A 25,038-nucleotide genomic window follows, 5' to 3' on the forward strand; every position below is an offset into this window, starting at 1 on the left:
GTTACAGACGCGTTGCTCTTTTGCTTGCCAGAACTGGGAACAGCAGACTTGCTATTCCCAACATCCAAGTGGTTTTGGAACTCCACAAATAAGAAGAAAAGCCACATCAGCAAATTGTAGAAAGTAACATACAAACATCTGGTGAGATACATGAGCTGGGCACTTGACTCATCTTCCAACTGTCTTTTTTTTCCTTCCAGCCACAGAAATCTTGATTTTTGCTTTGTCCATGCCATCAATCTCAACTAACAATCCAAGAAAACATTTTATTCCATTTTGCCTTGAAAGACTCAGACTGCAACAACTCTCTATGACCATGAACACCTACAAGACACAGATCCCAAAACTACATGTGGCTTTAAAGATGCCACAGTCCAACTTCACCTTGTATCACTAAATTGGGATTATCCATCAATTTATGGGAAATGCTCTCATAATCCTGACATCTCATCTTTTTTAACTGTTACTTAATCAATCCAGAAGTGAAGTTGAGCTACAGCACTCCAAGACTCAAGAGAACTGAATCTGGCTGTTTACATCAATTTTTTTACCTTTTTAACATAATTCAAAGATGATGGATGCACACCAATACTTTTCAAGGTCTAAGCCACTCTCTTAAAGATCAGTAGGATTTTCTGTCTACAGAAAACAGATCTACAGACTGAAAAAGGATTTATTTACACCCAGCTTCATTTCTCCTGTAGTTCTTGCTGAGAGATGCTCACAGACTTCATCACTTTACAAGCAATCTAAATAATATTATTTTCAGGTGACAGCAAGCTTCAGCACCACGCCTGAAGCACAGCCATATGTTTTGATAAGTTGTCATCCTGAAAATAACAATGTTTCTTTTGGTTAGTTCCAACTCGTGGCACCATCACTATTTGTACAACTGCTACTCCACTTCTGACACAAAAACAGGAGCACAGGAGGCAAACTAGGATGTTTGGAAGGGCCAAATGAGTATTAAGACAAGGAACACTGTGGTATCAGTGTGATGTAGAGAGAAGTGGAAAGGGTCAATCTGCACAGCAGCCAAATACATCCTTCAGAAGACCTAGACAGCAAAGTACAAATATGTATTTTATGATTAGCTACATACTGTATATCCCATGAGGGAAAAGGAGCTCATGTGGAGCACACACAGCTTCATTTGTTGTCAAATGTCACACAGCTACAGGCTTTTCACCCCTTAGGATCTTGTGTTTGTGTTGTTAAATCAGTAGAAAAATCCATTACTAAAAAACATGCTTAAACAAAACACTGATTGCACTGAGAGACCACATGACTGCTGTTCACATCAGGCCAAATTTACACAAAACAAGCAAAAAAAAAAATCCCTGGGCACAAACTGTTCCGATATTAATTTACTCAAAGCAGGATTATTTAAAGTGTGCATTATTAAAAGGAAAACTTAAGAGAAAAGGTGCAGAGCTCTTTACATTTTTGGAACATTGGCTGCTTATGTGGAGGATTCATCAACTCAAAGCAGGGGAGAGGGCTTGGCAATCTTTCTACACAAAAAAAAACCAAAAAAACAAAACCCAAAAAACAAAAATGCAAGAGAAGTCAATACTAGGTGTATACAACATATAATAGTTGTGATACAACTATTTCACAGGAAAATTCTTCCCCTGCTCTTGTCCTCTTCTGCTTCCTACTAATTCCTGCCTTTCCCTGGGATTGGCATTAGTATATGAAGGTATCACCCTGTCTGCACTCCCTCCTGAACATAACAAATTCAACATACAGTAAGCACACATAGTAAAATTTAAGATAAAAGCGTCAGTGTTCAGTAGAAGTAAATGTCTTTGCAACCAGCTGACATAATCAAACATTGTTCTGTTATTCCTTACAGTTGGAGAAAACAGCAGATTTTCAAAAACATTCGCTTCTCTTCTTAATGGCTCCACAATTTTTTTTTCAAACATCGAAACGCAAAAAGTAACCCATGGACTTAGTGAGGAGAATGCTCCCCGAGATTCTTAAAACCACCTGTGACACTATTTAGTATTTCTAACACAATGTTTCACTGAAGGATAAAACAGGAACAAAGTGACAATGTGGAATGGACAACATTTCTTCAGACGGCAGAAAACAATCGTAGCGATGAGTTAAGCCAACAAGTTGATGGAATGAACAAATCCTATGTAAAATGACCTCTGGGCTGTGTTTGGGGAAGCAGCAAGTGGCGTGGCTGGAATACACCAAAGGCTACTAATGTGCCATCCACACCTGCTGATGGAAACAACTAGGAAAAGCAACCTGTTGGCGCTTGGTACTTTGCAAGGCACACCTAAAGGGCTGGAGAGCAGCACCACAGTTCCGGGCCCATTAAGAAAACGCTGCTTTTCAAAGGGGAAAAAAACCCCAAAATATCATAAAGCACCCTGGTCTAATTCGGTCACCGAGATGGGAACTGTTCCCGAGGCCGTTCTCCCCTCTCCGCCGCCCAGGCGAGGTCACCGGGAATGGAGTTGTCCGCAGCACGGGCAGCAGCACGCGTGTCCCCGCTGCCGCCCCGGCTCTGCCTGCCGCTCCGGCTCCGGCCCCGCGCCGGGAGACGCCTTCCCCTCGCTTCCCGTCGCTTCCCCTTCCCCCGGGAGCCTCCCTGCCCGCCCGGCCCGGCACTCGCCTCCCCCGGCACGCCGCAGCCCGGGCCGCGCCCCGCAGCCCGCTCCTCTCGGCCGGCAGTGCGGCGGGCCCGGCCCGGCTCCGTCCGCCGCTGCCCCCGCCGCTGTCCCCCGCCCCGCGGCGCTCACCTGGCAGAAGCGGCGGCAGTAGTACTGGCTGCGGAGGAGAGCGGGCAGCCCGGCCGGGAGCCCCGGCGCCGCCAGCGCCTCCAGCTCCTCGCTGAGCCGCTCCGACTCCTGGTCGCTCTCGTCTTCCGCCATGGCGGCCCCGCCGCCCCGCGCGTACCGAGCGCCCCCGCCCCGCCCCGCCGCGCCGGAAGAGCCGCCCCCGCCGCGCCGCCGCGCGTCCGGCCACGCCCCCGCCGCGCCGCGCTCCCATTGGCCTGCGCGCCCTGCCCATCAACGCGCCTCTCCCCTCTGGCTCCGCCCTTTCTCAGCAGCGCGCTGCGATTGGCGGAAAAGTCCCGGCGTTCCTTCGCTCCCACCTCACCATTGGCTGCTCGCCGCGTCTGTCACGCCCCTCTCCGCATCCGCCTGCCCGAGCTCCAGGCCGCTGCGCGCCGCCGCCCGCGCTCTGACTGGCCGGCACACGCCTCCATCAGAGCCATCGCGCCCGCCCCCCAGTTTTAATTGGACAAAAGCACAGCCCATCTCCCCGGCGAACCAATCAGCGCGGGACTTCCGGCGCTGGGCGGGGCGGCCGGCGGCAGGGGCGGGCCGGCGGGGTGGGCGGGGCCGTGCGGCTGCGGCGGAGCGGCGCGGCGGGCCCGGCGGGGCCCAGCGCGGAGCGGGCGGCGGCGGAGCCCCGGGGCGGCCCCGGGCGCGGGCGGGCGGCGCGACCGCTGCGGGTAATGGCGGCCGGCTCGGGGCCTGCGCGGAGCCGGGCGTGGGGAGGGGGCTGCGGGGCCTCCCGGGGAAACAGCCGCCGTGCGGAAAGGGCCGCTGCTGCGGGGCCTGCGGTGTGCCGGGCCGGGCTCCGCGCAGCTCCCGCGCCGGGGAGGGGCGCGTCTCACCCGTGCGGGGCGCTCGGCGCCGCCAGCGCGGGGAACGAAGCGGGCAAGGAACGCATGGAGCTGTGTCCCGGTGAGCGGGCGGATCCCGCCTGGCCCCGGAGATCCAGCCTGGTTTCGCTCCTCACCCGAGCGGCTCCGCGGCTGGCGGCAGGGCCGGGTGCGCTGGCTCTGCTCGCAGAGTCCCCAGGGAGTTTGATGCGGTAAAAGTGCGAACACCTGCTTGGGTGGGGAATATGGTTTTTTGGCCTTTCAGAAGCCTCAGCAACAAGTTTGTGTTTGAGTTAAGATGTGTTTTCTGCTTGATTTCAGGAAATGGTTGCTTAGGAAACTCATCATAAAGCAACAAAAAGAATGAAGCTAGTTACATTGATGTTAGATAAAGATTGTTTATCTGCGTCTCTATCAAAGAGTGACAGCTCTGTGAAGTAGCAGACAGAGCAAAAAATTGACTAGGAAAGTAGCTAATACCAAGATCTTTGTTTCCTTGTTTTGCAGAGGGTTGTAATCTCTTCATGTAGCAATGGTTTATGAAAAGAAGACAATGTTGAAGACTGAATTCTCTATTCCTTTAGTTCCAGAGTGAGCAAAAGACATTCTGGATAGCAGAAACTGTATGCAGTCTTTTTTTTTTTTTTTAATGTTGCAATAGCAAACTGGGTAACAAAAAAAATAAGTACAGAGACGTACACCCAGAATCCAGATGCTTAGAAAACACTTGTTGCCTTTTTGGGGTTTTGTTGTTGTTTTGTTTGGTTTTTTATTTTAAGGATCCAGGTAGTTTATTGTAATGACCATTCATTTTGCTCAGAAAACCTTAAATGTGACCAGAGCTATTGCTTGGCTTCAACTTTACTTTAAAAAGGAGTTAAATTATCTTTAGCTGAGGTTTACAGTAGCTACTCCATCCCTCAGCAATAAAAGGACACAGGTCCTGTTTGATTTCAGTGCACTTGACTGGGTTATTGCCTGCTTTGGTGACATGGTCTAGTTTAGAGTGATGTTGAAAGTGTCCAGCTCTCGTGGTTATCAGTTACCATCCCTAGATAAGTTGTCCTCTTTGAAAAAAACAGTTCCTTATTTTACACTGCAATGTGTGCAATTTTATGTTACCATTAAGCTGTTCCAGCAGTAATTGCAGGGACAAAATTATTTGCTTTAGGCTCCAAGTTCAGGTTCAATCTAATAATTGTGGTTTAAAAACCAGGGCTGTTTCCAAACAAGTGCTGGCAAAGCATGTCTTTGGTTTGGGTTTGGGGTTTTTTTGTTGGGGGTTAGTAGCTTTTATAAGTCACAGTAATGGTTTTTTTGCTTGCTATGCAGAAAAGACACATTTTCCAAATGTAAACAGAAAAAGGCTGATTTGACATAATTAAGAAACTGTCAAATATGTTGAAAATGCTAAGAAGAAAGCACCCTTTGTCCTAAAGTGTAAAGGATAAAAATGAGTCTTCAAGCAGAGCAAAAAGCCTTTTTATTTACTTTAAGTGGTGAACAGATTGACTTTTGAGGGTTCTGTTGAGAAACAAAAAAGTCGTTTACTCTGACCCCCGAGGAACTTCATTCTCCTGATTTCTTTGGACTTCCAAATGAAGAGCCTTTCAATAATAGTGACACAAATATCTCTTACATGTAATTAATTCTCTTTTAGGCGTCACTAAGTGCTAGGCTGGATGTTGAGTGTAACAATTGTTTTGTTCCCCAGCTTTGCCTGGCTGAAGGCAGCGATGGAACGGTTCGGGGTGAAGTCGGCTCCGTCGCGGAACCGCTCCAAGACCGCTCTGTATGTCACCCCCCAGGACCGCGTCACCGAGTTCGGCAGCGAGCTGCACGAGGACGGGGGGAAGCTCTTCTGCACCTCCTGCAATGTGGTGCTCAACCACGTCCGCAAGTCCGCCATCAACGACCACCTCAAGTCCAAAACGCACACCAAGAGGAAGGCCGAGTTTGAGGAGCAGAACGTCAGGAAGAAGCAAAGGACTCTGACTGCCTCCCTCCAGTGCAACAGCACTGCCCAGACAGAGAAAAGCAGTGTGATCCAGGACTTTGTGAAAATGTGCCTGGAAGCAAACATCCCCCTGGAGAAGGCTGATCACCCCTCTGTGCGAGCCTTCCTGTCCCGCTACGTTAAGAACGGCAGCTCCATACCCAAGTCAGAGCAGCTAAGGAAAGCGTATCTCCCTGATGGCTATGACAATGAGAACCAGCTCATCAACACTGAAGACCGTTGAGAAGAGAACTGTTTTCATCCTTGTTGTGAAGTTTTACATATTGATGGTGTGGTTTATTTTTATATTCATGCATATATACAGTGTTACATATTGATTTTACAAGCTATTTTGTATTCTTGTAGAAATGACAATCTACTCCTGAACTTAGTGGTGTTGCTAACCCTGCTGTGGACTTCAGAGCTACATTGATGTAGAGCTCATGAGGAATGTAGGGAGCATTCCTGGCATACACCTGCTCTCTGTTCAGTCCAGCTATAACTGAGGCTGAGAAAAAGGCACTTGAATGGAGAACCTCACTTCACAGTGCATCTCAGAAGATGGTGTGGTAGGGATTGCTAATCATGGCAGTGGATTGCTTTGTCCAGTATCCTGTCCCTGAGTGACCAAGAAGAGGTGCTGCACCTTTGAAACGCAAGAAGCTCTAGGATGGTTAGTTAAAATATAACTGCTCTGTTGGGGGAGGACTGTTGCGACTTTCTATTCAAGCTTGGTTTACCTTTTGAAACAGGAAACATTTTTCTTCTAGAGCACTCTCCTCTGCTGTTCGGTGCAACTGTGGATGTATTAATTATCCAGTTTAAACAGCCAGTCTCTTGCATTGACCTCTGAACTCCACTGTTCTCATAAGGCTGGGTGTTCTGCAGGTTTGCCATGTCTGCTTTTCTCAAATCACTGTTTCCTTGTCTTGGTTTCACATGCCCACTTCAATTTTGGTGCCAATATTTGAAAGCTGAGTAGACAAACCAGTAACTGAGTGTGGTTTGCAGTGCAGCTGCTGTCAAGTGAAATTCATGCTGGACCAAGTTCTTAGCAGAGAGGATTAATGCCTTTTTTCTACTAGCAGGACTAAGGACACAAAATCTAAATTGGGGATGGCAGAGGCACTAAATTGAGGAGCTGAGAGGGTTTTTTAATTGTGCACAGGAGAAGAGGCTGCTCCATCTTTCCCTGAAGGTCCTTTACATCTCTGGCCTTGTCATCAGCTTTTCAGTCAAGGGAGGTAAAGTGATTAAAATAGTTTTTAAAGCACTTACTGCAAAGGCTCTTTAGTACTTGTAAGTACAAGTAGGAAGGTGTGTATACTTTGAAGCTATACTGGAATTACAGACCGGGGCTATATTTCTTACTCTGTGCCATGGCCACATCTATTGGACTGGCAAAAAGTAAAACGGCAAATTGAGGAATTTCAGTTATGTTATCCTCTCCAAAATCTAGTGAACTGTTACTAGTAAACTGTTGCACCAAATTATGATATCAATAGTTCACCTGATGCAAGTGTTCTATAAAGTTTTTGAATAAAATGAGGGAGTATTGTGCAAAGTGCTGGATACAACTGATTTCAGCCTGCTCTAGATTTCCTGGAGATGCTCTGGGTTCAGAGAGGTGCCAAGCACCTCCTGTGTGCACAGGAATCCTCCCTCTCAGTGGGTACAAGGGCATAAGAATGCTTTAACTCCCAAGGGTGGAGCCAGTTGTCCAGCTTCCTTCCACCAGTAGAGCTTCTCAGCATTTTATTGACAGCAATACTAAGGAATTGCTGAAGAGAGACAATAACCAGATTATTTTGGGTTTGCAGCTATTTCCCCAGCTGTATTTAGAGCAGTCTCTTTTGCTCAGCTGACTGAGACTTACATTCTTAGCAACAACTGGTTTTTGGTGCAATTAGCTCTGCAGAAATGCACTTGTGTTCCATGTCCTGCAGCTTCGTGATAGGAAATCTGCTGGAATAAATGGACAAAACAATGGACAGAAGGCTTCTTATCCATGTGCACCAGTCTAGGGGTGCTCAGTCCACTGCTGCACCTCCAGGCAGCAACAGCAACCTGTCACCTGGCTTGGTTGATGGTCTAGGACTACAGACAGAAATAACAGAGCAACTTCTTCATCTAATCCTAGAGATCAAGATATGCCTTTCTAAATATGATTTTTTTATTGCACAAGCTTGGGTTTAGCTTAAAATCCTTTATTGCCTTGGGCTAGAACTGTTCAATAACTCTTCTGAAGCCAAGTGAAAGGTGAATTGCCAATAGCCTTTTCTGTCCTGACAAGAATTGAAAGTGTTCTTTCACAGCTGCTGTTTCCTTACAGTGCAACAATGTCCTTGCTTTAATTTTTAATCTCTTTTTTAACCTCAGCAATGCTATCGTAGAATTGATGCAAATGGAAAATAATGGAATATTGAGAAAACAAAAGCAGCTAAAAAAATGGGACGATCAAAAGGTAGAAATACGGGCTAGTTCACTCAGTTTTTGCTAACATGGGATTTTCCAGGCTGCACTCCATAACAATTTTATATAGGATTTGATGCTGTATGTTCTTCCCTTGAGAGACAAACTGACAGACATTTTGAAATGCTTTGTGGGAACATTAAAGAGGCTCTTGCATAACTAAAAAAAAAAAAGTTACTTTCACATTTACAGTTTTATGTAAAAATTTAAAAAAATATTGGCAAGAGTAATGAACCGAAAGCACACCAGTTTGCAGGACAGTGCTGTCTTAATATTATAATAGGATATTTTCATTTAAAAATTAAACCACGACACTTCAATCTTTTTTGAAAATCAAGATGTTGATCCCCACTAACAAATACTAATAATGGAGTAAAGCAATGAAAAATAAAGCACTTCCAGGTAATCTAGAAAGAATAATAAGTAAGTTTAGAATCATGAATGTAATTCAAATAATAAAGACTTTTAGAGAAAATAAGTGGTTGCATTCTGTCATGAAACAGAGTCCTGCAGACACCTAAATTCAGAGCATCATTTTGCCAGTATGGCTGCAGTTGGATAAAGTATAACTTTCTTTTATTTGCTGTTGATCTCAGGGAAGATTTACAGCAGAAGTTTTCTCATCTCGCTAAACCTAAATAAAAAATAAATCCTAGTTTAGAGGCTGTGATGAAGTTGTTTGAACAGTCAGCATGGGGGTTTAATTTCTTTTGCAAAAACGTATTTCCTGTAAAGAATACTTTCAGAAATAAAGGGAGGATGGTAGCAACATCTGCTTTTAACTTTCCATCCATATGTAGGGACAAGCTCTAAGCAATACTTCTTGCCATGTGGTTTTATGAATATATTTGAACTCTAAATGTAATATTAAAAAAAAAATTAAGAAATATTTTCTTCTCTGACCAGTACTTAAATTAGTGTAGCCAACCAACAGCTAAAATTACTCCAAACTTGAAACAACACTTGCCAAGAATAATATACTAACAGGAGCATTCTCTGTTGTGTGACTCCTTACATGTGCACACCATGATAGTTTTAGCTTGCATGGTCTTGAAAAAACAGAGCAAGCTTCCAAATATTTAATCTTTTTGCAGCCTGTAATTTGGCAGGTCCCTAGGGAAGGTCAAGCATTCAGCACAATGAAAGGGAAATCTGTTTTTCAATGGAGAGAGAAACTTGTTCTGCAAAGTATGGGATATTCTCATGATAGAAGGGCTGCTTTTAGCCAGAGCCCCTTTTAGCAATTCTGTTGAACTGAAGAGTGAGATGCTCCCTGTTAGGTTTTGCAGCATGAGCTGGTTTTAGGAAAAAGGAAAAAAAAAGTGGAAGTTTGGCTAGGATAATCTCTATTTATATTTACATATAAAGAGAGGCAAGGCTCACTGTTGTTGCATTCACATTGTACTCACTGCTACTTACTCTGTGTAATTTGAGTGCTTGTTGTCTTTGTACGATTTTAAAGTCATGTCTAACTTTCAAAATATTTTTATTTTAACAAAGCTTCTCACTGTAATAGTGCTCTTAGAGTTTAGTCTCTTTTGGTCTAATGAAGATGCTTTATTTTTGTTTTGGTGGTAGGGATGTTTTGTTGATGGTGAGTGGCCACAGAAATGGTTTTATTTAAAAAAAGTCATGAACTTATGATTAGATACTAGAGTGAGGCTGAAGATACCTGGGTCCTGCAGTGCCACAAGACTTCCTGTAGGAACAGTAAGACCAGAGTAAGTGATTTAAGTTTTTATATTAAAACAATACTGAAGAGAAATACTTTACATTGTAAAGTTTTCACTTGGTAATGAAAAAACGGTCTCTTTAAAAAAAATAAAGGTATTCCTTTTTTATAGAATTTATACATGATCTCTTATTTTACCAATCAAGTGGATCAAGAAGATACGATAGTTCACATAGAGTGGTGTAATATAACACTGAAGAAATGGATGGGGATAGGAAAAATTAAGGAGCTGCTGTTGTAGCTTCAGGTCATATCAAATATTGAAGCAGTTTGATTTATCTGGGCAGTGACACGGAAGTCTGTTTCATGAGTGGTTATACACACCTCTGTTTCCTGTCAATTCCTGGTTCTCTTCATGGTGACAGAAATTCCCTACTTATGCCTTCTGCTCCAAGTGAACACCACATGGAATAGTTGTCGTGCATTTTGCCACTGCAGTAGATGATTTGTAGGTACAGGATCTTTTCAGGAAGAGCTTCCGCAATGTGGAAGAATCCAAAAAAGGTCACAGTTTGATCCCTCTCTCTTGGGGACTTCATGACAATTGAGCAAATATCAACCCATCAAAAATTATCTTGAAGTATGGGTTTGATTATTTACACATTTCTTTTCCTGAATTCTTACCTGTCTTGGCATCTCATGATGGGTCAATGATAAATTCAGGCAACCTCTTGACTGATGAATTTATGAATCACTACTTTCTCATTTTCAGTCATTTCCAGGTCACAGCACATTAAGATCTAGTGCATTTTGTCATGAAATGGAAAAGCAGAATATAAATAAACATACCCTTTGTAAAGTTTTCTTGTGCAGACAATTCCTGTATGAAACAGCACATGCACAATTACAAAATCAATGTATCAGTGAGGATTTGTGTGGAAGCTGATGCAGAATCAGGTGAAGTAAATATTTAAAGTTTAGTAATTACGCCATGCTAAATTCTTATGGTGAGATTTTACTTTTTTAACTGAATGAAGGCCATTCAGCCCCTATCCAGGATGCAGGAGGATCAAACATAACTGCTTGTAGGCCACAGTTATATTGGTAATTAGGTTTGACATTTGTCATTTACATAGGCTGGAGGAGAGACAATCTGTGGCAGTTCTGCTTCTGGCAGGTAAGGTATTTTTTTGTTTGGGGTTTTTGGGGTTTTTTTGCTCATTCCACTGCTTTTTTCTACAAAGGGATGGAATTTATGGGTCATGTGGTGGCAGAGGCCACCTCTTTCATATCCAGAAGCAGGGAGCACATCTCAAGTAGAAGCAGAAATTATTGGATATGAGATGTGATACAGGAGCTACTGGAGCTCAATGGAGGGATATTGTTCAGTAGTTATGTTCAGAGCTGGAAGAAAAGTAATTAGGAGCTTTAGAGGTTCTTAGGGGGGTTTGTATATTGGTTTGCCCCAAGTGGTTTTTTAATCTGTCCTCCAGTGTACAAAATAGCTCTCAAATTCAGCATTGGATTTCACTGCAGTAATTGAGACCTTCTCACCTTAATTCTTCTATAATTAGCTTTCAGTTGCTTCCTCCCTCATTTCTGAAGCCTGTCATTATCTCAAGACAAATCCAACAGCTACAATACCCATGGTTGCAGTTAGGGAAGTGTTTTATAGACAGCAAACCCAAGTGGAGCCTTAACCAGCTCTGGACTGAAGGATCTGACCTCCCTTGTCACAGCACCCAGGCTCAGCCTAGAATTCAGAACCAAGTTCAAGATGTGTTCTTTAACAAGGCTCAGCTCACCCCCTGAAACTGAGTTTGCTGAGGGAAAAGCAGGGATGAAGAGAATCTCATGTTGTGAAGGACTGGCATCAAACTGAAAGAGCTGATTCCTCTTTTAACAGGGAATTAGAGGACTAAGGCCTGGAATTGGCTGCAGGGGCCACCCTTGGCTGGTGCAGCAGCAAATCCTGAAGGCTCTGTGATCACCAGCGACAGACAAGGAGCTGCATGGGACACTGGAACACTGCTGCTCCTTTAGGGCACTAAAACCTCCTTTATGCACTGTTAAAAGGTAATTTTCAGCAGACTTCCTGGAGCCCACTCTCAAAACAGTGTGTCTCACTGTGGTTTCCTGCAAACAGGAAAAATGCAGCCCCAAAATAGAACTTTGGTCTTGTCAGAAGAAAACCTGAGGTGGAACAGAAAGAACATTGCATAGATTATGGTTGGGTTTTTTTCTTTTCACTTGCATTCAGTAAAGTCACAACAGCCATGACAAAGGGAACTGAATCAGGTGAAGAAAGTTTCTATTTATAGCAATCCTTAGCTCTAAATTTCACACTGTATTTTTGGAGCCTCTTCCTGCTAATAAATATCCAACACACAGAACTGTGGTAGTTGTTGTGTTTAATACAATTAGTTCTTTAAATTCAATTGCACTGAATGTAATACTTTTTTAAAGTATCTGCTATCTGTTAGGTTTCAGCAAAGAATTTACTGAGTTACTACAGATAGTGGAAATCAGTGCCCATGTGGTGAATCTTTTTCTGCCATCTCCCTTTTCTAATTACACAGTTTAGGATTAGGACTCTCATTCCTTCCTTTGACAAATACTTATATTTATTTTAGTATTTACTATTCCTTGAAATATGCTTTTAAAGCAAAACTAGAATCTTGCAGTATCTCAAATCCATGGACTGATTTAAAAAAATTTAAAATCTCAATTACCATTCAGAGATCTAAACTATCTCATTTGTATCTTAAGTGATATCACAAAAATAGAATGTCTCAAGGTGGTAATTAAGTTTCAACAAGAGAATTACTTCCCTGAATAACAAATTTTTGCTCTCTAAGCTTATCTAGGCACTCTGTGAGAAGAGTGTTTTGGCTCAAGTGGAGCCCTGCTGTCTGTGCAGTTACACTCAAGGAGTTTTCTTCCATAAATATTTTCCATTTAGGCTGGATTAGAATGTTTGTCAGGCTTTTTCAGTTTCTTACAAACATCAGTAGCATTCTCCTGATCATCATGTATTTGGTCCAAACACAAAATTTTTGATAGAAAAAAGTAATCCAAATGCAACATTTCAGAAAGTTGTTCCATTATTTTCTCTAAAATATTACTATGGGGGAAAATCCTGGTAATTTAGACTTTGGTAAGCATTTTCTTTATAAGCAGAAGTGATAATTGCTATATGCAAAATTCCTGTTTGACTTCACTTTGGTTTTAACTTTATGAAGAAACTTTGCACTGGCAGAAGTTTTTGGGAAGGTTCAGCTAAGTGCTTGACTGTCTTAAAAATATTAAGGGGGAGGAAAAAATCTTAAGGACATGCTGACAAAGGAACCCACAAAGTCCAAATCCAAAATACTTGTCCTTATATTAAAAAGATGCTGAGAACAAGCAGAAGAAATAATCATCTCTTATTGGATTGTTGTGTAAATAGTAAATTTTTTCAACTTCTAAATTGATTAATGTTGAATTAGGAGTCATGCAGAAGCACTGAAAGTTTAAAATCCTGCTGTGCATCCCTCCTCTCTGCTATATTGCTCCTTGTAAAATCAAAGCCTCACTTACAAGAGCATCTTTCAAAAAACAAAAAAATGTGTAGTTTTGTTCATTGCACAGTAAGGGAAGCCTGGAGCCAGAGAAAGGGGAAAGAGGTTTTTTAAACCCTCAGGACCACATTCTCTTTACAATGCCCAGAAAATGGAAATTTCTCCAGTCCTGTTGATAAAAAAAGATATTCCTGTACGTTCTTCTGGTAATTATGGCTCAGAGCAATTATCAACTTTACAGTAAGATGTGGCTTCATAATTAAACCTGTCTGTAGCTATTAAACATTACAAGTGGAGAACAAAAACCAAAGCAGTGCTTAGTACACCCTGGAGATAATGTGCCATATTTTATTACCATATCAGATCCTCCTGATTTGATTGAAGAGAATGATAATGATAACTGAGAAATACTCAGTAACTGGCTAGATAAGAACTCCAGCACTTGACGACCAAATACATTTTGCACCAAGGCCAAGGGTTTTGGCAGCTATCAACCCTGTGCTTGAAATCTGGAAATCCTACTAGCTCTAGGTCCAGTCTGCAGTCAAATTATCCTCACCCAGTAGGTGTATTTGTGATTATTTAGCTTAGTAACATCTAATTATCATCCCACTCTCCACTTGGAATGGCCAGAGTTTTTGAATAAGAGGCTCTGCTAATTTGGGCACTGTGCCCAGTGCACTCCTGTGATAAAGCACTGCTAAAATGACACAAATTACTACAAATATCAAAATAATGTTTATAGGTGCAATTCAGAGAGAAAAGTCTTGCAAGTCAGTCTCTGCTGAACCATGATGGATTTTTTTGGTTTTTATGTACTACCATTTTACCCCTAGGTTGTTCCAAACTTTTTTGGTTTTTATTTGGGTCTAAAATAAGCTGGAAATTGAAGCCAACTTATTTAAGCTTTTTATAATGCAAAGCTATCCGAACACAAAACAATGAGAGCTCCTGAAAACCCTTCCTTGTACAACAAATGAACAGAAAAAACTACATCAATGTTTCTTTAAAATGGGGGGAGGGAAGTGAAAAGAACTAAAATTCAATTCCTATTTGCAAAATTATGTTCCTCAAAAAATCCCAACAGCAATATAAATATGTAAAATTAATAGAATAAAATTTTCCATCATTCCTTGAGAAGCCTTCCCTGAAGCTCGGGGAAGGTGTTTAATGAGTTGCAGAACTGTTGTACTCATTACAATGGAGTGAAGAATTGGAGAATCCTCCTTATTTATCTCTTCTGGAACAACTTCATTTGTTGGAAGAGTTGAGAAGTTCAGTATCCTGAGTAGTACAGCAGCAAGATATACTTGACAGGTACATGCCAACAAGTGGAACAACTCTCAACTCTGTCTTCACATTTTGCATTTTATAAAGTGCTACTGCAGTTCCATCTGTGCAATGATCTAAACTTCATCCAAATGCTTTCGTGGTGAACTCTCAGCATCTGTGGGTATTAACCAGGGTAGTTCTTCCTTGAAGGTCAAAGGAACGTGGAAGACTCTGGTCCTCAACCATGGACAAAGTGATCCATGCTGAGAATGCTGATCCTGGGGAGAGGAAAGAACTTTTTAAGACAACAGAAGTGTATCTTCACACTGCTGCCATTAAACTTGCAGTTTGTTGTGAATGATGGTGGTGTAATATGACCCTGATTCTGACCAATGACAACTGAAAACTACACATTAAAAGTTATACATGAGCATGGCTTGTAAAAGTTATACTAGAGGATATTAGATTGTTATAAACCCGCTGATATTTTGTTTCCTAGTTCAATTTTTGGGTTCAATTAATTCTCAATGTTTTGATTGTATGAAGAAGCTCCTGCCATTAACAGAGGGCAGACTGCACACACTTCAGTGTTTATCAGCTGACAACTGTGTTCAACTTTCTGCACGTCTACTACCTGGAAGGTGAAGAGAAGTTATCAAGTCTTTCTAAATCTGAGGATAGTCAGCATCTCCTGTCCTGCTTGCCTGGAAAGTACTCGTGTGCCTTTTATGCCACTTTTCTTCATTGTTTCCAGAATTTCATCTGTAATGGAAAGTGCAGCGTTTACAAATGAGTTAGAAATTGGTTATAAAAGACATTTCTAAGGTCTCTGTCAAGGTGTAAAACAAAGATTATAACTCTGTCCTCTTACTCTTTCAGACAGGAATTTTTATGCAAAATAATCTCCCACCAAGAACAACTAAAGCTGACAATTTACAAACTGAAATTCAGTTTTTTGCTATTAATAGCAAAGAAGGATTCTGTATGAAGCCACACTGTAGGAGAAAGTGAAATTTTTATCACTTTCTCACAAAAGCTGCCTAATAAATCAAGTGTGAAGAATAATCTTGACATTACACAATCACTTGTAGCCATTAAGCATTAGATCAGAAGGAACAAGTCCAAATCTTTTCTCTACACCTGTAAAATGAAAGACATCACATTTCCAACTAAGCCTTTAACACCACCATTCTCTTCCATGAAAAAAAAAAAAACCAAAAAAAAAACCCTGGCCTGGCTTTATTAGTTAGTTCAGACTTAATCACCTTTCAGACATGGACCTGAACTCTTGCAGAGCAGCTGGGGTCCTACATACTTTCATTTTCCAAACTACCTAGGGGAATTCTTACTTTTGATCAACTTCCTTGTATTTTTGGTCTGTATTTGTGATGAACATTTTGATTTATACCATGTTAAACCTGGTTTGGCACATTTAAATGTCCAAGGAAAGCAATCACCTGGATTGTTTTCTTTAATTGTGACCAAGTAGAATAATCCTCCTGGTGAAAGCAAATCTGGTACTAATGGGAAAACTCTATCCATTACTTCTCTGCCCTGTTTGCCACCAGCCCAGGATGCTTCTATTCCATGGCTTTTCACCTAGGAAGAAGGAAAGCAAAGATTGTCATAATACAGAATGATAGCACTGTCACAACGATTGACAGTAGCAATACCATTTTCACTATGTATTTCAAATTTTTCCTACCTCTTCAGAAGGTGTTACCACATATGGTGGGTTAAACAGCAGTAGATCAACCTTCCCATTTAATCTTGGAGACAGTCCTTTGACCTGTAGATGAAGTTGATGATTCTTTTGTGTGGGGTTTCTTTTTGGAAATATGAAGAATGCAAATATTTTGTAAAAATACAGTTATATAGTGCAGTTGTTCATCGATTTTAAATCCCATTTATTGTAGTCTATCTACATCACCTTTTATAAGCATATATATTCAGGGTTTAAAAGGTGAGAAAATTAGCTTTTCTCCATATCAAATTTTGTAAGAAATGAAAGGTAACTACAGACACAAGTTCTAATTAAATCAGGAAAAGTTGAGAACCAAGACCTGCATAACTTTAGACAAAGGGCTATGATAATGTCAAGCCGCTATAGAATTCCTTGTCCGGCATTTTCCAAATTATATCTACAGATTTTTTTAAATCAATTCAATGACTTTTTAGAGCTTAATTTGGAATTTTAGAGTTTGAGTAGTTTGTTGGGGGTTTTTTGCCTTAGCAGGGGCTGATGTCCAGAGGTCCCTTCCAACTTTAAGTATTGTGAGATTCCATAATCTCCAGTAAGTATCAAAAATTTACACAAATTATAAAAGATACTATTGAAACATCTCTCTTACCAGGTCAGTAATGACAGGCTGCAGGTGAACATTGTTAAGCAGAGCTGTCTCCTGGGTACAGTAAGCTGCCATGGGGTTGATATCTGTACATCTAAAAGGGAAATATTACAAAGTGTAAGTTATAGGCTACTGTACCTGGAAGTTTAACCCTATGAACCACAAGCTAATTTATAGAATCACAATATTCTGAGTTGAAAGAGACCCGCAAGGACTCAACCCAGCAAACACATCTGTAGGCTTAGCAATTTGTATAAGAAACAGGAAAATCAATTTCTAGTCACAACATTACTTATTTTTTACAGAACCTGAAGGAAATAATTCAGGCTGCTCCATAAATTCTCAACAAGCCCTCCTTGCTTTGATTTATGTATCCACAGAATTGAGCTTCTTTGTGAATAGTTTTTAAAATGGGAAAATGGGAAATACATATGAAAGAGCTAAGCATTTTTTATTATTACACGCAACAGTTTAGGTACTGTTATACTTACATGTACAGTGCACTGGGTCCAAGGATGGAAGAAGCCAGAAATGTTGAAACCACACCAGATCCAGATCCTATTTCAAGGCAGATCTCGACTCTAAAGAGAGAACACTCTGGATCACTTTTGTTTGCAACATACAAGAGCACCGCAACAGACACAGAATTAGTGAAGACAGTGTTATAAAACACGCTGCCCTCCCACACATGTTGAAGTATAGAATCATGGTATATCCTCAGTTGGAAGGGATCACTGAGTACAACTCCTGGCCCATCACAGGATACCCCAACAATCCCACCTGTGCTTGAGAGCGTTGTTCAAAGATTCCTTGAGCTCTGTCTGGCTGACAGTGTGACTATTCCCTGGGGAGCCCTTCCCAGCGCCCGACCACCCTCTGGATGAAGAACCTTTTCCTGATATCCAACCTAACCATCCCCTCACACATCTTCAGGCCATTCCCCCAGGTCACAGAGAGCAGAATCAGCGCCTGCCCCTCCTGAGGAAGCTGCAGCTCCCGCTGTCTCCCCTCAGTCTTCTCTTGCCCAGGCTGAACAAGCCAAGCGCCCTGAGTCTCTCCTCGCACGGCCTCCCCTGCAGGCCCCCCTGACGGCTCATGGCTTCAACACCGCAGTGACAGCAATCCCCCCTCAGCCCTGCCGCCCCGGCCGCACCGAGCCTCCCGCAGGCTGCCCGCGTCCCGCTCCAGCGCATCGAGCAGCAGGAAGGTGTCCTCGGCCGGCTCGTACACATCGCCGAAGGGCCCCCGCGGGCCCAGGTGCTCGTAGCGCGGCGTGGGCAGCGCCATGCCGCCCGCCCGGGCCGCATCCGGGGCAAGGGGCGGTGCAAGGGGGAGGAAGGGGAGGGACGCGCTTGTTTCTCCTCGGCGGCTTTCGGTGGCGCTGCGGTGTGCTCGCTCAGAAATTGCGGAGTGTTCGGTGGCGTCTGATGGCACTGCTCCGGTGTGAAGCATCCTCAGCGCATCAGTGCGCGCAGCGATGCCCGCCGCGGGTGCCCCTGAGGGCGGGTCGGGCAGGGCGCTGCTGCTAGGGCTCGTAATTCGTGCTTCACTAATTGTGTTTCCATCACGAGAACGGCCACAGGGAGTCAGCACCAACCCAAAGGAAAGGGTGCCGAGGAAGGTTCTGAAACGCACGGGGGAAACCCTTATACTGATACTAAAACAAAGCTCCGTTTTCCAGTATGTTTCCGTGATTCTTAGCCAGCAGCACTTCACAGCATCCTTATGTACCAACCCTGTGAACTGCAGAGTCACAGAATCACGGAATGGGCTGGGTTGGAAGAGACCCTAAAGCTCATCCAGTTTCACACAGTCCATGGGCAGGGACACCTTTCACTGTCCCAGGCTGCTCCAAGCCTCATCCAGCCTAGCCTTGCTTGGACACTTGCAGGGATCCAGGGGCAGCCACAGCTTCTCTGGGCACCCTGTGCCAGGTCCTCCCCATCCTCACAGGGAAGGATTCCTTCTTAGTATCTGATCTAAACCCGCTCTTCCATTTGGAAGCCATTGCCCCTTGTCCCTCCAGGCCCTTGGAAGCAGTCTCTCCATTTTCCTTGTAGGCTTCATCAGGTACTGCAATCGCTCCTGACTCGAAGGATAACATCGGGACTCAAAGAAGGCCGATGACAGGAAGTTCACAAGAACGGGGATTGGCTTGGAGCTGCCCTGCCCAGCAAAGGCTCAGCTGGTGGTGAGGAGAAAACCTCTCCCTTTACTTCCGATGGGCCTTTTCCACTACAGTCCTCTCCTCTAAGCTAACATCAAGTTGCCTCCTGTGATTCAAAAGGTTTTTCCTTTCTCCCGACCACCAGTTCTGCCACTTAGCTTTCTGAAGACAAGAGGGCACAATCCAGCCTCAGCACTGTGGACAGCGGTGTGTTCCCTGTGGTCCCCTTCGGTGGCTGCAAAAATTGACAAAGAAAAGTCAGACTGTGATGACACCTCCCAAAAGAGGCCACTTCTGCAACACCCCTCTCCCTCCTAACTGCCAAGGCTTAGCCCTTGCCTGCTGTTTCCAAACTTCAACTCCTCACCTGCTCACAGTAGCTAAAGCAACAAAACAGAAAACATGACTATTGCCCTCGAGAAGAGTAATCCCCAGCTCCTCCCCAGCACTGCCCCAGCTCACCTCAAATCCTCATCCAAATACAGAGTCACATGGACAATACATGCAAAATGAAAGTGAACGCGCTTACTACACTGCCACATAGTGCTTGCCTATTACTCACCCAGCCTGGATGCCAGCTCACACGCTTGCCTCTGTTCCTCGGCACACCTAGCACAGTGGCAGTACCTGCAAAGAGACAAAGCAAAAAACCACAGTCAGACACTACATTCAGAAACTACAACCTGCTCGCTCTGATTGAAGTACATCACAGCTATACCTTCAGTTTGCACCCTGCTGCTCTCTGGCATCCTGGGCCAGGATGTCTTGCCACTGGACTGCCTACAACACAGAAATGACAATGGATGCTTAGAGCTGTGCCACAGCTTGAAAACTGAGCAATAATAACACATTCTGTCTGCTGGTCACTGCTCACCTCACACCATTGACCTTGACTGCTGACATCCAGCATTACTTCCTAAAGAAAAAAAACAAGGCAAAAAACAACTCTGCAACAGAGTCACCATTTCAGAGTCACCCTGCCAAGACAAACAGTGACTAACCTTCCTGTGGGGACCCACTGATACCCTCAGAATACAGAGCACTGTGCCACGGATTCAATCCATCTGCATCTGAAAGAAATTCATTACAAATGTCAAAGCACTACATGGTAACTTACCAGCTCCACACATCTTTTGGCAATCTACAGATACCAGCTACACTCTAACTACAATCTACAGCACAAATTTCAAGTCCTCAGGTGGCAACTCTCCCACAGATCGCACACACAAGGCCAGTGACCAGGGGGTGTGGGATGTTTGCAAACCATAGGCTCCGCTGGCTAAGCCTCGCAACAAGTTAACAGTATAGCCTTAGTGCTGTTGCACCTACACAGCAGACCCCACAGCAGGGCAGAGCAGCTCCAGGCCAAACACACACACACAGAGACATGAGACAGGACATGCAACAAGGGGATGCGACAGTGAGAGAAAACTCTCAGTGAGATGACCGCAATGATCAAGGGGATGCAGAATGAGATGACCCAGGTGAGACTGATGGTGAGCCAACCAGGTCCAAAGAGCCCTGGCAGAAGATGCTAACACAATCACCTTAAGACAAGCTCGCCAAAATGGCAAAGATGGAAGCCCGGGAATCGCGAAGATAGGGAGAAGATTCCGACCGCACATCCTTACAAGTCCTAGCCTGCGATAATGGATCACTGCCATGTACAGCTGTTGATACAGCTCAGAACAAGACCGTAAAAGGCTTCTGACTCGATGTCTCCAAAGAGATGCAGAGATTCTGATGTGCACCCGAGCTCAGGAGTTGAGGGTTCAAAGATATCGGCACCAAGCCAAGGAACACGGAGATCAGAGATGGTAAGGACAGCCTGGCTTTTTTGATAATCCCCTCAAATGGGTAAGGCAAAAGACACATGACACAAGACACGCAAAAGACAGGGACCACACAGTAGACAAGTGACACGACACACACTGGGACTGCCCTGCCCACCTCTGCGTTGTCATCAAAAGTCAGGCTCTCCCTTTACGTGACCTATGGGGCTCTTTTTTGGACATCTCCATCTCCAAAGCTAATGCAAAAATCCCTCCGGCAAGTCCCAGCCTGGCAGCCGGTTTGCATCCCCTCTGTGTGCCATAGCCCTTGACTTATCTCTTAGACATCCAGGGATGTGAATCCATGTCCGGTGACAAAGAATACTTCCTTGCAGTCTCGGAAGTTCCTGCCATCACCAGGCTGTTCTCTCTTAGTCTGCTACAAAAAAGAATACCAAACATCAATGCGTGAGCTTCGTGGCACATCAGCCAAAACCCGACAATCCCGCTACTTGCTGGCTCCGGAGGACGCAGGCTCCGGCTGCGTTCGGAGGCTGATGCTGTCACCGTGGGGCATACCTGGGTTAAGAAGAGACAAAGTGACGTGGCATTGATGAAACCCGAGTGGAACCTCGCTCCTCCTCCCTGCCTCCCCGACTCGCCGCAAAACCTTGCCTGTTGCCGAAGGCTACCCAGATGGCACCTTCAGATGGAAAAGGTAAAGGCTTCCTCACAGAGTCCTGTAATCCTTACCCAAGGCTCACGAGGGCGGCGAACCCAGTCCACCAGCTTGTCAGCGAGGGCCTTCAACCCTGAGAGGTGTAATACAACTGGACTGCCTAAAACACACAAACAACAATGGATGCTTAGAGACTAGCAACCTGCCACATAGCACTCACCTAATAGTCACCCCATCCAAACACCAATTCACCCAACTGGCCTCTCTTCCTTGGCACACCTAATGCAGCAGCAGCTCCTGCAAAGAAACAAAGCAAAAAACCCACATTGAGACAACGAGAAACTACAGCCTCCCCAGTCCAATTGAAATACGCCATATCTATACCTTCAGTATGCACCCAGTTGGTCGCTGTCATCCTGGGCCAGGACACGTTGCAAGTAGACCACCTAAAAATGCACAAATGACAATGGATGCTTGGAGCTGTACCACAAATTGAGACCCAAGCCACAGTAACTCATTCTGTCTGCTGGTCACTGCTCACCTCATTCCATTGACCTTGACTGCTGACATCCAGCATTACGTCCTAAAAATACAGGCAAAGAAAAATGCTTTAACAGAGCCACCAGTTACACCACCCCCAAAAAGGCCCTCCTGGGGGAGAAAGGGCGAAACAAAATGGAAAAGCTCATCCTGATGTACGGTCTGAAAGCATCACATTGCCGTGGTTGTTTCCATCTGAAGTCACTTGACCGTGACCACTTTCCACAGGGGTCTCTGTTGTATTGGACAAGAGGTTTGAATGCTGCCGACCACCTATGAAACAAAAAAATATCACCTGTAACAAAAGAAAACATCACCAACACAACTCTGGTAGTACCTAGTTCTGCTCTGGAATCAATACTCATCTTGGTATCTGGTACTCACCTGGCTCACTGTCCCCAGCCTGTGCCGGCACATGGCCACGCTGAGCACTGTGCATCTTCAGAGTGAGATAAAAAGCCAAACGATGCCGTAAATGTAGAGCTGAACGTCAAGCCATCCCTTGGGCACCAGATGCCAACCTGCCTCATACCTGCACTCCTCTGGCCTCCTCTGTTCATGTCGCATTTACATCCTATCCCTCTGCCTCTGCAAAAGAATTATTTGTCAAAGTCACCCCGACACATGGGGAAAGCTTAACCCTTCCAGAGCTCTCATTTCTCAACGCAAAATGCCTGGGATCCAACAACAGTGTGCATTAAAACAAATGACTAACAAACTGCAAGATGCTGCTGTACCACTCCCTGCCATCTCCCCCAAACCCTGTGCATACACCAGCCTCGGTCGCTCCATCCTAGGTGTGGCTCGGGTGGCTAAGTGAAGTGACAGATTACTTGTCAAGCCTTCTCTCTACTCCACCTACCCCCCAGTCTATTCCACAGGGCAGAGCAGTTCCAGGCTGAACACTGACACAAACACATTATTCTACAAACAGTGCGGCGCAAGGATGATAAAAGAAAAAACCTCTCGGCAAGAGGAAAGATGGCAAGGATCGAGACGACGCCAAAACAGACGACGAACGGTACGGCGATGGTGGACGGAGGAGGCTCTAAGGAGCCGAAGACAAGATTGTAACAGAGCAACCTGTTACAAGAACTGTCAGTCACAAAGACCAAGATGGGTGTGACATAATGCCACATTCAGAATGCTCCGTGTATCCTCACAAGCCCTAAGACCTTACAACTCACATCTGGAAAGGATGGATGGCAATACAGCCAGGAACAAGGCCTCAAAAGACGTCTAACTACATACTTGTAAGACGCAATTCCAAGACGCGGCCCAGACGACCGGTAAGAAAACAGATGATATCGGCATCAGGCCGAGAAGCACGAATGTTCAAGAACCTAGAGATGACAGGGGATGCTTGCAATAAGGCCCTTGAGGGCAAAAGGCAGAGACAATTGATCCAAAAAATCCCAAAGACAAGGCAGACAACAAAAGACACCAGACAAGACAAGACAGACTGGAACTGCTCTGCGCTGTGCACCCTTATGGTTGCAATCAAAGTAAAGCTGCTGCTGCCTCTGGCCATCCTGAGAGGTACATTAGAAGACATCTCTTGCCCCATGCTAATATCTAGATCCATCCCAGGAATTTCCAACCCACTATCCTGCTATCATCCCATCTCTGGGTTGTGACCCACAACTTATCTTTTGGATGATGGGCAATGTGAATCCATGTCGGACATAGAGTGAGTCTGCCTCAGCTCTCTCGGAAGGCCCTGTAACAGCAGGTTAGCTTCTTGCTAGCCTGTGATAAAGAAAACCAAAATCAATGTACGGGTTTAGCGGCACATAGGACAAATCCCCACAATCCAGCTACTTGCTATCTCCTAAGTGCACCTCGGCCCTTGAGTCTCCAGCTTCATCCCCACTTGAAGGCTGTGGCTGTCATTATGATGGACACCTGGGTCAGTGAGAGACAGAGTTAGGTAGTGTTTCAGGGGGGAATGTATTTGTGTGCCTTAGGACCTGTAAATGTACCTGCTACTCTAGAAGAAAAATCTCAGTGTCCATTCGGGGACCCCCTGCTTCCCACTGTGATGCCTTCAACCCCACTCCCCTGTAACTCCCAGCCCAGTACCTTGCTCACACTCCGTCCCCTTCTTACTTACCATAACAGAGTAGTCTTTTCTGGAATGAGTTTCTTTCTCTGTCAAGCCCTTTACTCACCAGAAATGTAAGCCACAGCAGCCAAACTGCTGCAGCCCCTCTGAAGGCTTTTATACCCGGTGGTATTTGCCTCCTCCCCTTTCTCAGGCATGCTGGGAACAAGAGGCGGGCCCAGCCAGTGGTATATTAATCCCAGCCTTTGGCCAAGGGGTTTATTTTCTCTCTAGGATTCACTGGGGTCAGAGCTGTCCTCTTATTTCAATGGAGGGGCTTTTTCAGGTCATCTGTGTTTTTTCCAGCAGGTACTTTTGGTATCTAAAGCAAGGGAGGCTTTGAGGACAGGGTGAGGAAGCGAGCATTGAACACAGTGAATATTTAGGTTCATTATTTCGTGCTGTATGTTCAGATTTAGTAAGGTGCTTTCATAATTTTGCAGCTTAACAAATTTTATCATTTGTTTTTGTTCTTGGTTTTTTTTTTCCTAAGAAGCTCTGCAACTGACTGAAATACTAGATTGTGTCGTGTGTAATACTTAATGTTTTTTCAGTGGCTTTATCGTGCCACAAGAGATGACATCCTCACATCAAAGATGACATCCAAAAGTAAGGCCTCTGGTAAGTAAGGTGGGGATCAAGAGAGGGGGAGGGAGTGTGAGCAGGGTACTGGGCTGGGAGTTACAGGGGAGTAGGGTTGAAGGCAGCGCGGTGGGAAGTAGGGGTTCCCCGAATGGACACTGAGACTTTTCTTCTAGAGTAGCAGGTACATTTACAGGTCCTAAGGCACACAATTACATTCCCCCCTGAAACACTACCTAA

At 44.4% G+C, this 25,038-nt stretch overlaps 4 protein-coding genes and 1 long non-coding RNA gene across 6 annotated transcripts in view; 2 read left to right on the forward strand and 3 right to left on the reverse strand.

Moving 5' to 3' along the window:
• Positions 1-2,934, reverse strand: part of ZNF654 (zinc finger protein 654) — a 30,639-nt gene extending 27,705 nt beyond the window's left edge. The window contains exon 1 of the mRNA XM_085077086.1: positions 2,763-2,934. Within this exon, the coding sequence (XP_084933212.1) occupies positions 2,763-2,894 (132 nt within the window). The 5' untranslated portion in view covers positions 2,895-2,934. The remainder of the gene's footprint in view (positions 1-2,762) is intronic.
• Positions 2,935-3,358: 424 nt separating this feature from the next.
• CGGBP1 (CGG triplet repeat binding protein 1) lies at positions 3,359-9,948 on the forward strand. The gene is made up of 2 exons (XM_085077348.1): positions 3,359-3,481; positions 5,349-9,948. The coding sequence occupies exon 2, from the start codon at positions 5,371-5,373 to the stop codon at positions 5,872-5,874; it is 504 nt and encodes a 167-aa protein (XP_084933474.1). The 5' UTR covers positions 3,359-3,481; positions 5,349-5,370; the 3' UTR covers positions 5,875-9,948.
• A 4,105-nt stretch (positions 9,949-14,053) lies between these two features.
• Positions 14,054-18,378, reverse strand: LOC146445601 (methyltransferase HEMK2-like). Of its 2 annotated transcripts, XM_085077325.1 has the most exons (7): positions 18,108-18,377; positions 17,446-17,535; positions 16,958-17,048; positions 16,312-16,395; positions 16,064-16,205; positions 15,241-15,368; positions 14,054-14,884 (listed from the first exon to the last, which is right to left on the reverse strand). In XM_085077325.1, exons 1-6 carry the CDS (start codon positions 18,239-18,241, stop codon positions 15,262-15,264), a joined length of 648 nt encoding a protein of 215 aa, XP_084933451.1. In that variant the 5' UTR covers positions 18,242-18,377; the 3' UTR covers positions 14,054-14,884; positions 15,241-15,261. The 2 variants fall into 2 exon arrangements, with proteins under 2 accessions (XP_084933451.1, XP_084933460.1); XM_085077334.1 differs by having other exon boundaries at positions 14,054-15,368; positions 18,108-18,378.
• Positions 18,379-19,685: 1,307 nt separating this feature from the next.
• On the reverse strand, positions 19,686-21,210 carry LOC146445602 (uncharacterized). Its single transcript, XR_014855542.1, has 4 exons — positions 20,123-21,210; positions 19,996-20,037; positions 19,840-19,892; positions 19,686-19,748 (listed from the first exon to the last, which is right to left on the reverse strand). It is a non-coding gene; the product is annotated as an uncharacterized LOC146445602 (long non-coding RNA).
• Positions 21,211-23,875: 2,665 nt separating this feature from the next.
• Positions 23,876-25,038, forward strand: part of LOC146445603 (uncharacterized) — a 15,735-nt gene continuing 14,572 nt past the window's right edge. The window contains exon 1 of the transcript XR_014855537.1: positions 23,876-23,893. The gene's annotated coding sequence lies outside the window, so the exon portion shown is untranslated. The remainder of the gene's footprint in view (positions 23,894-25,038) is intronic.

This window comes from Lichenostomus cassidix, chromosome 1, assembly GCF_008360975.1.
Source record: "Lichenostomus cassidix isolate B80296 chromosome 1, HeHo_3.0, whole genome shotgun sequence".
NCBI lineage: Eukaryota > Metazoa > Chordata > Aves > Passeriformes > Meliphagidae > Lichenostomus > Lichenostomus cassidix.